The 13,577-nt window shown below is 34.0% G+C and overlaps 1 protein-coding gene across 2 annotated transcripts in view; it reads right to left on the bottom strand.

The window, feature by feature from the left end:
* Window positions 1–13,577, bottom strand: part of LOC140441117 (nucleolar protein 4) — a 553,801-nt gene that overhangs the window by 61,734 nt on the left and 478,490 nt on the right. The window contains exon 7 of one of the 2 annotated variants that reach the window (XM_072531571.1): window positions 11,809–11,880. The exons of the other annotated variant lie outside the window; for it this stretch is intronic. Coding sequence (XP_072387672.1) covers window positions 11,809–11,880 — 72 coding nt within the window. The remainder of the gene's footprint in view (window positions 1–11,808; window positions 11,881–13,577) is intronic. 2 annotated transcript variants of the gene reach the window in all.

The raw sequence follows: 13,577 nt of genomic DNA, 5'->3' as shown, positions 1-13,577 counted from the left end.
CTAATAACAAATATACATAATCAATATACCAAAAAAACCTGCCGAATAAACTATTTATTGTCTCTTTGTTAATCCCACAAACTACTTACTGTCTAAAATCTACTTAAACTGTACAAACACACCTGTAAAATACTATTAAGAATACTATTTTATCAAGCAAAATATTGAATTGAAATTACATTATTGATGATACAATCAGCCATGCCGCTGTGCTATATTTTTTTATGACGACAGCGGCATTAATTGTATTTGATGTTGCAATGAAATTCAACTGTTCGTCTTGACCTTGTCTTTAAAAAGGTATTGTTAATGATACAAATGCCGATTTCTCACTATCTAATTACGTTTTTATTCTAAACGATTCATAAAACTGTTCAATTAAACTTTAGGTATGTCTAGCCATTTTATATATAACGTTCTTTTACGTAAAATTACCTTTTGTTATTTGATACAATAATGGTAACAATATGTAAAAGGATATGCACTTTTTAGAAAAATTCAATCTGTTACTTTCAGAGGATAGGAAAAGGATTTTGGTTCTTTAGAAATTTAAATGGTGGAAGCACTAGAATAACACCAAACAAAATTAACTTTACCTCCCTCTCAAATATGTCCTGATTTACTATTCGTACTGGACACTGGAACTGTATCTCTCTTATCATTGGCAATAAGGACTGTATCATCAGCATAGCAGAATATTTTATTAATAGGTTTTTCATTCTGATTTTAATTTTTGTCAAAAGGACACTCTGATCAAAAAATATCAAATTTTTACCGTCGAAATGATAAAAATTTTAGACAAAAAAATGATTTAGAAAAATTTAGAACTGACATTTAAAATCACCGGTCGCTTAAAGCGTTGTTTCTGAGAGATCGGTTCATTATACACAAAAAGTACTAATGGACATATTTATTTAAAATCATTTAGCTACATTTCTTGTTTAAATTTTTTTTTTCTACGGGATACAGATTCTTGGTAAACCGATGTTTTCTTCTCCCTCTCCCACTATGAGGAGAGTTCTAGGGAGAAAGCCGGGGGGTAGGAGCGGCAAATTTTTTTGCATCTTTTTGGGGTTCCAAAATTTACATTATCAGCAAAATTCAGCTTGTTCGTATGATTTTTAGAGGTCAAATCTCTGACGACTGGACTATTAAACATTGAGAATTCTTTCTACACTCAGATGCAAAAAAAATGCAACGGAGAAAGTATTTCAGTTTTTTTTTATTTTTAGCCCTATTTTGATGATTTTTTTAACACACTGTGTCAAAATTTATAAATTTTAATTTAGTGTAGTGAGTTTTTTAATAAAATTTTGTATTTGATTTATTATACGGGGTTAATCGAAAGATGATTTTTTATCCTAACTTTGAAATGTCCTGTGGAATAATTGCGTTAGCGGATTCTTGTAAAACCTTGTTTTTCTATTGCAACCATGTCTTCTTATTAGTATTATGTTTTTTGTTTCATGTGAAAATATGGATTGGTTTATTTTTAGGAGCGAAATGACTTTGCCACCCACAATTTACGACTTTTCCTATTATTATCATTATCTTTTGTATTAATTTGTAATACGACGAAGGTTGCTTTGGTGACTGATATCGAAGGAATGTCATATCGACATCCCAGAAGCACTGTATTTAGATAATGATGAAAAGCAACTACACGATCTTGATTTTAATGAACAATGATAACAATAACAAAACTTGTGAAACTGTAACTTAACCTAAGCACGCAAATAACAAAGAAAGACTACTAAAAAATAATTTAATACTTTGTATTGCCTCCCCTAGCCTCTATAACTGCCTGTGCACGTCGGTTCATGCTATCTATCATCATCATATAACGGGGGTCCTACGGCGATTGCCGCTTCCCGCATTTCAGCCTCCATCTTTTCCTATCTCTCCAATCTCCCTCTTCTAAGCCTCTAGATTGCATTGTTTTTGTAATTTCTCTTCTCCAGGAATTTGGTGGTCTTCCCCTTTTCCTTCTTTCTGGCGGAACATACATTAAGGCTTTCTTTGGCCACCGCTCCTCCTCCATTCTCATCACGTGACCATACCATTGTAATTGCCTTCCTTGTATTCTATCTGAAAGAGTATCTCTAATTCCTGTACGGTTTCGTATTTCCTCATTCCTGATTCTTTCCATTCTCGATACTCGACATGACCTTCTAAGATAATCCATTTCCACAACGTCTACTTTATCTCGTTCATTCTTTGTCATCGTCCAACATTCGGCACCATATGTGGTAATTGGTTCTACAATTGCTCTGTATACGCGAAGTTTTGTATGCATCTTTATTTTATTAGACCACAGTAATGAATTCAGTATTCGGATGCATTTTTTCCCTTGGGCTATTCGGTTTTGTACATCTATCTTAACTCTGCCATCTGCTGATATGATGCTTCCTAGATATTTATACTGGTTGCAGCCTTTTATGACTGCGTTTTCAAGCCTTAGATCTGTGGTATTTCCTCCAATTTTTAAATATTCTAATTTGCTTATGTTTACAGTAAGCCCCCATTTGGCATATTCCTCAAATAATTTTTGATTCATATAATTTATATCTTCCTCATCGGTTGCAACCACCACCTGATCATCTGCAAACAACAATGTATACAGAGTTTCTTGTCCCACTTCGATTCCCATAAATCTACATTTATTTCTCCAATTCCTCAATGCTTCTTGGACGTATATTTTAAAGAGTCATGCTATCTATGAGGTTGCGAATATCATCTTGCTGGATGTTTTGCCATTCCTCTTCGAGAGCCAAGCGAAGTTCGTTAATTGAGGCTGGTGCGACTTCGCGACCTCTAATATTTCTACCAAACATGTCCCAAACGTGATCTATTGGGTTCAGATCTGGCGAACACGCTGGCCAGTTCGTTTTATTAATACCAACTTCCTTTAAATATTGCACGACACACAATATACCAGTGTGCAGTCAATGAACCCTCAATAAATACCAAATCTGTGTGCAATTCTCAGGATATTCCTGCCCATACCATCACCGAACCTCCTCCATGGCTAACGCGGGAACTCGTTCTCTCCTCTCTGATGAGTGAAGATAGTATCTCGACACATCCGTGAAAGGAACATTACTCCATTTTCCTAAATTCAGATGTAAATATTCCCTGGAAAATTGTAGTCTAGCACTCTGTGCCGTGGACGTAATTTGCTGGTCTTTGCAAACCAAATTCACGTAATTTTCGACGAACTCTAAATATACTTACATTATTGCCTCGAACCTCTTGAAGCTGATTTCTTCTTTGCACCGCTGTTAAATGACGATCCCCCAAAGCGTTGACTCGTATAAAACGATCATCTAGTAGGTAGTTTTGCGCTTCCTGCCACTTCCAACTATCTTGTTCCAACTACCTTTGGGATTGTAAAGCGATTAGTGTGTAGTACTCTAGCCACATACTCATAATTTCGCCTATCTTTAACTAGAGCAACGGCTTTCGCACAATCTTCGACACTAAGAATCAATCATAGGTAAACAAAATGTAAGTGTCAATATGACATAATAATAACAGTCACCAAAGCCACCTCGTCGTATCACAAAATAACTCCAAAATAATCATAATTAAAATAGTCCTAAATTGTGGGTGGCAAAATCATTTGGCTCTAAAAAATGAACCAAGGCATATTTTAACATGAAACAAAAAACACAATGCTGTTGAGATATGATTGCAACCGAAAAATAAGGTTTTACGAAAATTCGCAAACGTAATTATTTAACAGGATGTTTCAAAGTTAGTTTCAAATATAAAATTTTATCAAAAAACTGACTATACCAAATTAAAATTTATAAATTTATACATAGTGTGCTAAAAAAATGATCAAAATAGGGCTAAAAATAAAAAAAAAATGAAATACTTTGAATTTGACTAAAATTTTCTCCGTTGCGTTTTTTTGCATCTGAGTGTATCTTGTATTTATTGTACCCTTACCGTAATCTCTACTATTACTAAACTAGTTTAGTTTTTCTGGTACTTCTATTTTTGTTAAAGCAAGAGCTTTTATATCCATCAAGTCATACTGCTAATTTTAAATAAATGAAAAGCTTAAACGTTGGTATATCATATTCCCCGAGTTTGCTTACCATTATTTTTTCCAGGTTTTTCTTTATTAATGTTGCTATTTTGAGATGTGGCTATACAGAAGAATCCCAAGGATATCATTGGCGGACAAGATAACCAACGACACTGTACTACGAAGAATGGGGAAAGAAAGAGAAGTGATGTATACGATTAAAAGGATCACGTTAGAATATCTCGGACACATAATGAGAAACGGCTCTAAATACAGATTACTGAAAATAATTCTTCAAGTCAAAGTATTCAGAAAGCGAGGAAATGGGAAAAGAAAAATATCATGGTTAAAAACCTGAAGAAATGGTTCTCCACAACAACAACTAATCTATTTAAAGCATCAGTTAATAAAATAATTGTAGCCAGAATGATCGCCAATATTTAAAACGAATAGACACCAAAAGAAGAAGAAGAAGAATGTTGCTGTTACTTTATACACCAGGTCTTGTAGTGCCATACCTTCATCTTTTGGTGGCATACGAGGGGCAGTGCATGACATTATCTCTTTATTTGTAGCTTAGAATCACCCATAGAATTCTGAGTAACCTGATACACCACATTTCGAAAGCTTTCACACAATTCAGTAATCTTACTTTAAGATCTCATTTCAAGTTTGAAGAAATTTCACGTCGGACGAAATAGTTAAATAGTTAACTTGACGAAGGCAATTTTAAGCCATTGCTATTCTTACCTTAGCTCCTACGTCTCAGACCCATTTGCTATTCAAGGGAGTTTTAAGGTAGTTGTGTAAATGTTTCTACCAGTTTTATAATTGGATTATTTATTTTCAATTGGGCTTTCATATGTGATTGTCCACTAATTACCATTTTCTTGGTCCTGGCGATGTTGATATGAATTTCAAACTCTTATTTCGCTAAATTATTACGATATTGTTTCCGTACCTAAATACGATATATTCCTCTATATGCACAGTTATATTGCCTATTATGTATGTTTAAAAATACAGTACATTCAACCAAGTTAAACCTCTAAACGATTAACGGAATTTGCAGAAGACCTTTCGTTGTAGTAAAAGGCACGGTAAACTGCACTGGTGTTCTCCATAATGTTTAACACTTTGCTAAATTTTAGGTATAAAATAAATATATGTCATTAACCCGTTGTTTATAGTTTTGCATATTTTGTTACAATTTTTTTTTAATAAATAGTATTCTTGCATAATTTTATTTAACGTAAATTTCTTTCACCTACTTGTTTAATAATTTTTTTCTGAAACAAATACTACCGTGCTAAGGATAAATTTATATTCAAAGTAGATATACAAAGTACTAAAATATCACTTTTAATTTTTGTTAAATACTTCGGAGTAAACTAGAACGTTTTGTCAATTTTAATAGTGGTGGTTAGATTGACCATATGTCTGTTAGAGTGTACCGTTTTTGAAACGTCTGCGATTGCGGGTTAAAGTTAGGGTTTTGGTAAATATATTAAATGTTTTATTTTCAAATGAAAATACTTGTACTAAAAATAAAATATTTGTGGGAAACATTTTATTACAATATTGTATTGTATTGTATTACATACAATTGGCATTCTTAATGATCATTAGGTTAATTTGCTTAATGTGTTTGGGATCTTTGTAAGCGGTTGTATTATATTTTACCTCTCAAGCACAACAGTTAGAAAGTTTCTGTCATATTGATCTAAACTCAGTATATTGTAATTCAAGCGTGTAGTTTCAAGTGACCATCATGCGTAGACGTAAGTTGGATATTGATGAATTAATTGCAAATGTGCATAAATACTTTACCATGGAAAGAGACAATGGTGGACCTTTAAAGTCATTAAAATTTGCTGATTACCATGAAAACATGAATGTATATATGTTTGTTACATGGCTTGAGGAGAAACTTTTACCTAGTCTGAGTGAAACATCAGTTATAGTTTTAGATAATGCACCTTACCATTCGGAGATTTTGGAGAAACAACCAAAACAGTCGTGGAACGTACCGAGCATAAAAAATTGGTTAGTTAAAAATAATATTAATTTTCCGGAATACGCCTTCAAATCAGTGTTACTGGAAATTTCTAACCGTAATGAAAAACCAACAGTTTATATAGTTGACCAAATTGTATCAAGTTCTGGACATCTAGTACTACGGTATAATATGTAAAACGTATTATGATAATTAAGTTGGATGCAGTGAATACAGTGACGATGCAGTTAGGGAAATGTGGCAAGAAGCTCTTAAACCTTCTTCTTGTTGTTCTTCCTATGCCGTCCCCATTAATGGAGGTTGGCGACCACATTTCTAAAAGTTTCTCTGTCTTTTGCAACGTGGAATAATTCGCCTACCGTCATGTTTGTCCAGTCTCGAATATTTCGCAGCCATGACTTCCTCTTTCTACCTATTCCCTTTTTGCCATCGACTCTACCCTGCATGCTGACCTGCAGAAGACTATATTTATCGTTCCTCAGTATGTGTCCAAGGTATGCAGTCTTGGGTACTTTTATTGTTCTCAACAATTTTTTGTCTCGACCCATCCGTCTCAGCACTTTCTCATTGGTGACCCTGGCAGTCCATGGGATTCTCAACATTCTCCGGTATATCCAAAGTTCAAAGGCTTCAAGCTTCTTAACTATTTGCGGTTTTAACGTCCATATTTCTACCCCGTACAATAGTTGGGACCAGACGTAACATTCAACAAACCTCAGTCTCAGCGCAGTATTCAGATTTATGTCACAGAACAATTGCTTGAATTTTAAGAACGCTGCCCTTGCCATTTCTATTCGTATCCTTATCTCTTTGTCTGGATCTAATTTTGTGTTGATGTAAGCTCCCAGATATTTATATTTTGTCAGTCTCTCTATTTGCTGTCCACCAAGGGTTAGTTGTTCATTATTTATTGGACTCCTTGATACTATCATAAACTTGGTCTTATCTGTGTTGACGTCAAGTTCCATTTGAATGCATTCATTATTTATTGCATCTAGTAAAGTTTGTAGTTCTTCTATACTCTCAGCCATAATTACCGTGTCATCTGCAAATCTTATGGTGTTTACGATTTCTCCACCAACTCTTATTCCCTCTTTTCTTTTCCATAAGTCTTTTCTGAATATGACCTGTGAGTACACGTTAAAAAGCGTCGGAGACAAGACGCATCCTTGCCTGACCCCTCTCGCAATCGGTATATTATTTGTTTCTATATCGTTCACATTTACTACTGCTTTCTGGTTCGAGTATATACCCCTAATAAACTCATGTCTTTTTTGTCGAAATTGATGTTTTTTAAATCATCTATTAACTTCATATGCTGCACTCGGTTAAAGGCCTTCTTAAAGTCTATGATGCATATTATGCACTCTTGTTATATTCTCGACATTTCTGCAAGAGTACCGTCAACGTAAATAATGCCTCTCTTATACCCATGCCTCCTCTGAAGCCAAACTGCGTTTGATCTATCTGCTCCTCACATTTCTTATAAATTCGGTTTTGATCAATTTTCAAGAGAATCTTTAAAGGGTGGCACATTAGGCTTATCAATCTATAGTCATTACATGATTTGGGATGGTTGTTTTTTGGTAGAGGTAAAAATATCGATTTAAGCCATTCCTCCGGGATGTTGCCCTCTACATTTATGTGGTTGAGAATTCGGGTGAGTCTCTTTATATTACCGTCATCTAAGGCTTTTAACAGTTCAACTGGAATTTGATCAGGACCCGGTGCTTTTCCTTGTTTTGCATTCTGTAGGGCATACTTCTGAGGGTAAAATTTGTAGGTATTTTTCTTCTTCACCTATATCTTGTTAATTTTCCCTCTCGTCATGGATCAGATGGATTATATATTTTTCCCTTATTTCCTTTATTTTGCTCTCTTCAGTAAGCATTCCTCCATTATTATCTCTTGTTATCTTAAGAGCGTAGGCGCAAAATTTCGGGCCAATGCTTTTTAAATGCATTCATTTTTTTCGAATCCTGAGAAAACTAATAAGTATTTTAACAAAATTTAAACGTAGAATGAAAGATTGCATTATTACCAAGGGCCGAAAGTCCATGAAAACTTCTGTATTTATTTTAGTAAATTACAGGGGTAAAAAAGAAAAGAAAATTTAGTGTGATTTTTAATTTCAAATATCTCATTAAAAAAAAAAAATTTAGTTTATTCTAACGGACTTTTGGCCATCGGTAATAAAGTAATCTTTCATTCTGCGTTTAAATTTTTCAAAAATATTTATTATTTTTCTCAGGATTAAAAAAAATGAATGCATTTAAAAAGCATTGGCCCGAAATTTTGCGCCTACGCTCTTAAAACCTCAACTCCAGAAATATGGGCCAAAACTGTAAATATATGTGGAAAATTAATAGAAGAGTGGTGGATCCGGGAAAATAAATCATCCAGTGATTATAGATTTACATAATGATAGCGATAGTGAATTTAGTGACGATGATGATGATTTATAAATTTAAATAATCAGTAAGTAAGTAACTACACTATTATAATGCTATTTACAAAATAATTGTTCAACAGGTTAACCATTATATTTATTCATTCAGTATTAGCCAAATAACAATAATATTTAAAATTTCATTTGAATTTTTGCTCCTCATTTCATACAAATTAAATCTAACTGATCATACAGGCAAAAATATTCGAAACAAAGTAAGTAATTAAAAAGATTATGGAGAACTCCAGTGCAGTTTACCGTGCCTTTCACTACAACGAAAGGTTTCCTTCGAATTCCATTAATCGTTTAGAGGTGTAAGTTGGTTGAATGCACTGTATATTATTGCCAGTGAAGAAAAATAATGCACACACAAGTCAGTGTGAATCAGAAGGTCTACAACAAAATAATTACCAAGCGAAAATGGCAGCAGGACTATCCTAATTGCTATGTTCATTGCAAAAATTGGCTAAATTCAATTTTCGAAATATATTAAGCACTGAGATTAAACTTAGATTATTAGTTTTTTATATTAATCATATTTATTTTTAGTAAGAAACGTTACCACCATTAATCACCAGCGTTTATATTATAGTTACAAATGCTGTGATTTTTAAAGCTTGTTTAAACTGTCAAATTAAAGCGTTGAACCTATATCCTTATTATTTAGATACACATTATTCAAACATTATGTGTAATTGTTGACTTTCAAAAAAGCGAAAATCATATAGAAAACATTTTTAACTGTCAATAAATTCAACGGACCCTTTTAATTCCATAAACATTTCGCGTCAGTTTAACCGATTAGTATTTAGCCAGAGGAAATATTAAACAGTTGGAACAGTTGAATTTGACTGCGTTTTTTTCGATTCGAATTTGCAATTTAATCACTGACACTGCCACAAAAACAACGACGAACAAAACAACAAATCGTATGTTTCCGTGGTAAAGTCCAAAAATGTCTAGATAACTGATTCATATTTAAAAGAATTCAAATTTTCCGATTTAGTATTTAATTAAAGTCGGTTTTTATCGAATATCAACGATCAGCAAGCTTAGAAAAAGTAAACGGTGATTTTCATTGCCTATTTTAGCTTGTAATTTGGTAAAATGCATGGTTAAGCATATACCTATATTTGCACAATCGCAAAAACGTGTGAGCTCTAACGCTCAATTCCAAAAAAGGTAAAGTATTAAGGATAGATATAACTAACGCTTATGATGTCTATTGTAAAATTCATAGTCTTAGTTATGACAATATATAACTATAATAATGGCAAATACAAAATATATGTCTCTACAGTTCAATCTGGAGTATAATCTCGCACACATATACCCTTCTTCCATTTTACGTGCCATCTCCGCGACGGAGGTTGGCAATCATCATGGCTATTCTGATCTTAGATGCTGCCGCTCTAAATAGTTCGATTGATGTGCATCCGTACCATTTCTTCAAGTTACGCAACCATAAGATTCTTCTCCTTCATACACTTCTCTTGCCCTTGATTTTCCCTTGTATAATTATTCGAAGTAAGTTGTATCTTTCATTACGCATAACATGCCCCAGGTATTGCAGCTTTCGTGTCTTGATGGTTTCCAGTATTTCTATTCTTTTGTTGACTCTTCTCATGACTTCGTTGTTTTTTACACGCTCGGTCCATGATATCTTCAGGATTCTTCTATATGCCCACAGTTCAAATGCTTCCAACTTTTTAGTAGTCGACGCGTTAAGTATCCATGCTTCTATCCCGTAAAGGGATATCCACAGAGTACCTTTCTCATTTTATTGAAGTTTGTTCGTGCTTTCTCTATTCAAACTTTGATTCCTTTGGAGTAATCGTTTGTGTGGTTAATTATTGTGCCAACATCATTGTAGTTTTTAACTTGTTCTAAAGTTTTATTGTTAATTATCAGGCTTTCATAATTATTTTGGGTATTTGATATCCTCATAAATTTAGTTTTCTTGATGTTTATTGATAATCCATATTCTTCTCCATACTCAACTATCTTGTTCAGTAGCTTTTGGAGGTCTTGGAGGTTGTCTGCTATTATGATAGTATCGTCCGCATATCTACTGTTGTTAACTGGTTCCATTGACCTTTATTCCTGCTGTTTCTCCCTTAAGAACTCTTCATAATTTCTTCAGAGTATACATCGAATAGTAATGGTGACAACACACACCCCTGTCGCACTCCTCTTTTAATTTTGAACTCTTCTGATGTGTGTTCATTAATCCGTATGCACCCGTGCCTCGGCGCAGCCTAATAAGAAATAAAATTGTTAAGCTGAGGCGATGCGCACGTACCTCACAAACCCGTTCGTTTGACACCTCATACGTTGCAATCGGACCAATAGATCCGGAGATACGTTATAGTGCCGTTTTGACTATGCCGCCATCTTTGTTTTTTCCCTCTACGTGTTCCCCGTCCCCTTCCCGTTCGTTTGACACCTCATACGTCGCGATCCGACGAGCGGTCGCGCCTCCACTTCGAAAAGCGTCAAAAATGACCAGAATGGACCTTGGATTTTCTTATGGAGATTTACATGGGAAAATGACCTGTTTTGCGCTCGAAATCTCCTAGCCCCTTTACTCACGTTTATTGGTATCTTTGAAAATACTAGAATTTAAGTTTCAGAAAGACGAAAATAGGTCTTCTTAGGACTAAGTTACAAAACTCGAGATAATTCAGATGCAGTGGAAGAATTCAGATATAAGTCATTCCTCAGAATCCAGATTAAAGTATAGAAAATTTGAGTTAATTGGTGACATATCTTTCGTATTCAATATCATGATTCACTCCAAAATTGCAGGTCATTTATCCGACCATTTTCTGTACAGATCTGGCATGTAACAGTATTTTCTGAACCATACAGCGTTGTTGTTAATGATGCCATTTATAGGTCAAGTCTAGTACTTATTAATTGATTGATGACATATACCTCTGTTAGTGGGTTTGAAATACGATTTAATATTTGTGGAAAATTATTCCTTTGATATATTTTCCAATAAACTTTGATAATAAATGATATTTTAAAAAGAGCTTTTAGACTCATAGAGTCAAGTTAAAGTACGCAAACCATTTTGGACGACGATATAACCAATGAATTTTGCAAGGTTATCTATAATACAATGAGCAGTACTTTGTTCTTCCTAAAAAACTATTACACTGAGAATTTAATGTTTTTAACTCGTCATTTTAACGCTTTTTCAGTTGAATAGTACAGTTTGGACTTTACCCAAATTTTTTATGTATATATTACAATGTGTTGTGAAAAGGTAGTGTGGTATTATGTTATGTTATGTGTTACCTTGATTATTATGGTAGTTCCACGCCAATAGCATCAACTTGAGCTTGTCGCTGTCTTTCATAGCCCCAGCTCCTGCACAGCCAATTATATCACGATTAGCTGGGTTGATTTACACCAAGACGTATGCTTTAGATTTAGTTTGTGACTTTGTATTTAGTTTTAATAAGTTAATAATACAGGTTAATAAAACAATATGAAAACGCTTTTTTTTATTTTATCGAATGATTTTCGTACTTATAGCTGTTGCTTTCAACAGAAAATATAACGAGATGATTAACCGACACAATAATAATCTCAACATGGGCGTCAGCAGCGGGGTGCAATTACACCTCCCTGTCCAGAAAGAAAGTACATAGCTATACATGTATAGCTTTATATTTTATATTGGTTAATAGTATGTGTAGATGCAAATGCACCCCCCTGAACAGCAGATGCACCCCCTTGAAAATAATCCTGGCGGCGCCCATAATTCTCACAAAAATCATTTATACACGCTTCTTCTAACTTTACCATGTGAAAAATATCAGACATTTCATAAAATAGCTGAAAGTCAGAAGAGCCGATCTAACAAAAAATAGTACCTTGCCGACAATTTCGATGACATTAACATTTGTCTAGCAGAATTGAGTAAGCGACGAAAATACGCAACTGAAATGAGAAACCGAAGGGAAGGAAGCCTAAATATACCACATCAATGGTTGCAATCAATATTTATTACCATACCCAAAAAGAATAAGGCCAATAAATGTTTCCATTTCAGATTAATCAGCCTAATAATCTTAAAAGTTATTCACCAATGAATATACATAAAATGCGAACAAAACTTAAGCGATGAATAATTCGGGTTCCGTTAAGGGTTGCAGATCAGAGAGACCCTCTTTAGTGCTATTAGAAAAATGCAAAGATTAGACAAAAGATCTAAGTAATATGGAGCAAACATATGATCCAAACGAATCACTCCAGAATATAACTGAAACCTTTAACAAGATCAGAGAAGAACATATAATAAAAAATAAAGAGAAGAGGAAAAGTTGGATGAATGACAATATACTGCAACTCATAGAAGAAACGAGAAAATCAAAGAATAACAAAAGAATGTACAAAAATATTAAGAAAAATAATAAGAACCGAAATACGAAAGGCCAAAGAGAATTGGTTAAAAACACAGTGTGAAGAGACAGAGTTGTTGGAACAAAAACACGATACATTTAATATGCAATAAAAGATGAAACAAGCAGCTGGTCTTCAAAAATCCAACACAACTAGAAAACTGCAAGATCAACAGGGGAACATCATCACAGATAATAATCAAGAATACCGTCCTACATATGTAATGACTACTTATCAATCGCATCAGATGAAGCGGAAAAAGCAATATCACAACTAAAAAATTGCAAAGCTCCTGGACCTGACAATGTATATGCTGAACTCAAAAAGTCATAGTCAACGTTTATTGCTCTACCAAAGAAAACAAAATCCGTATCCTGCAATGATTTCCAGACCATCAGCTTAATGAGCCACATTTTGAAGTTATTTCTAAAAATCAAACACCAAAGGATATAGACTATGCGAAGAAAAAATCAGCCGTACACAGTTTGGTTTTCGGAACGCAGTGGATAAGAGAGAAGCTCTCTTTAGCATACAAGTGCTATTTCAACAATGTAGAGATATAAATTGCGATATTTATGCATGCTTCATTGATTTTCATAAAGCGTTCGATTTAGTAAAACACGACAACCTGATGGAGATATTAACAAATATTGGAATAA

Source organism: Diabrotica undecimpunctata, chromosome 5 (assembly GCF_040954645.1).
Source record: "Diabrotica undecimpunctata isolate CICGRU chromosome 5, icDiaUnde3, whole genome shotgun sequence".
Taxonomy (NCBI): Eukaryota; Metazoa; Arthropoda; class Insecta; order Coleoptera; family Chrysomelidae; genus Diabrotica; species Diabrotica undecimpunctata.
Note: the sequence above shows the minus strand (reverse complement) of the source record. Positions and strands in the feature narration are given on the sequence as shown.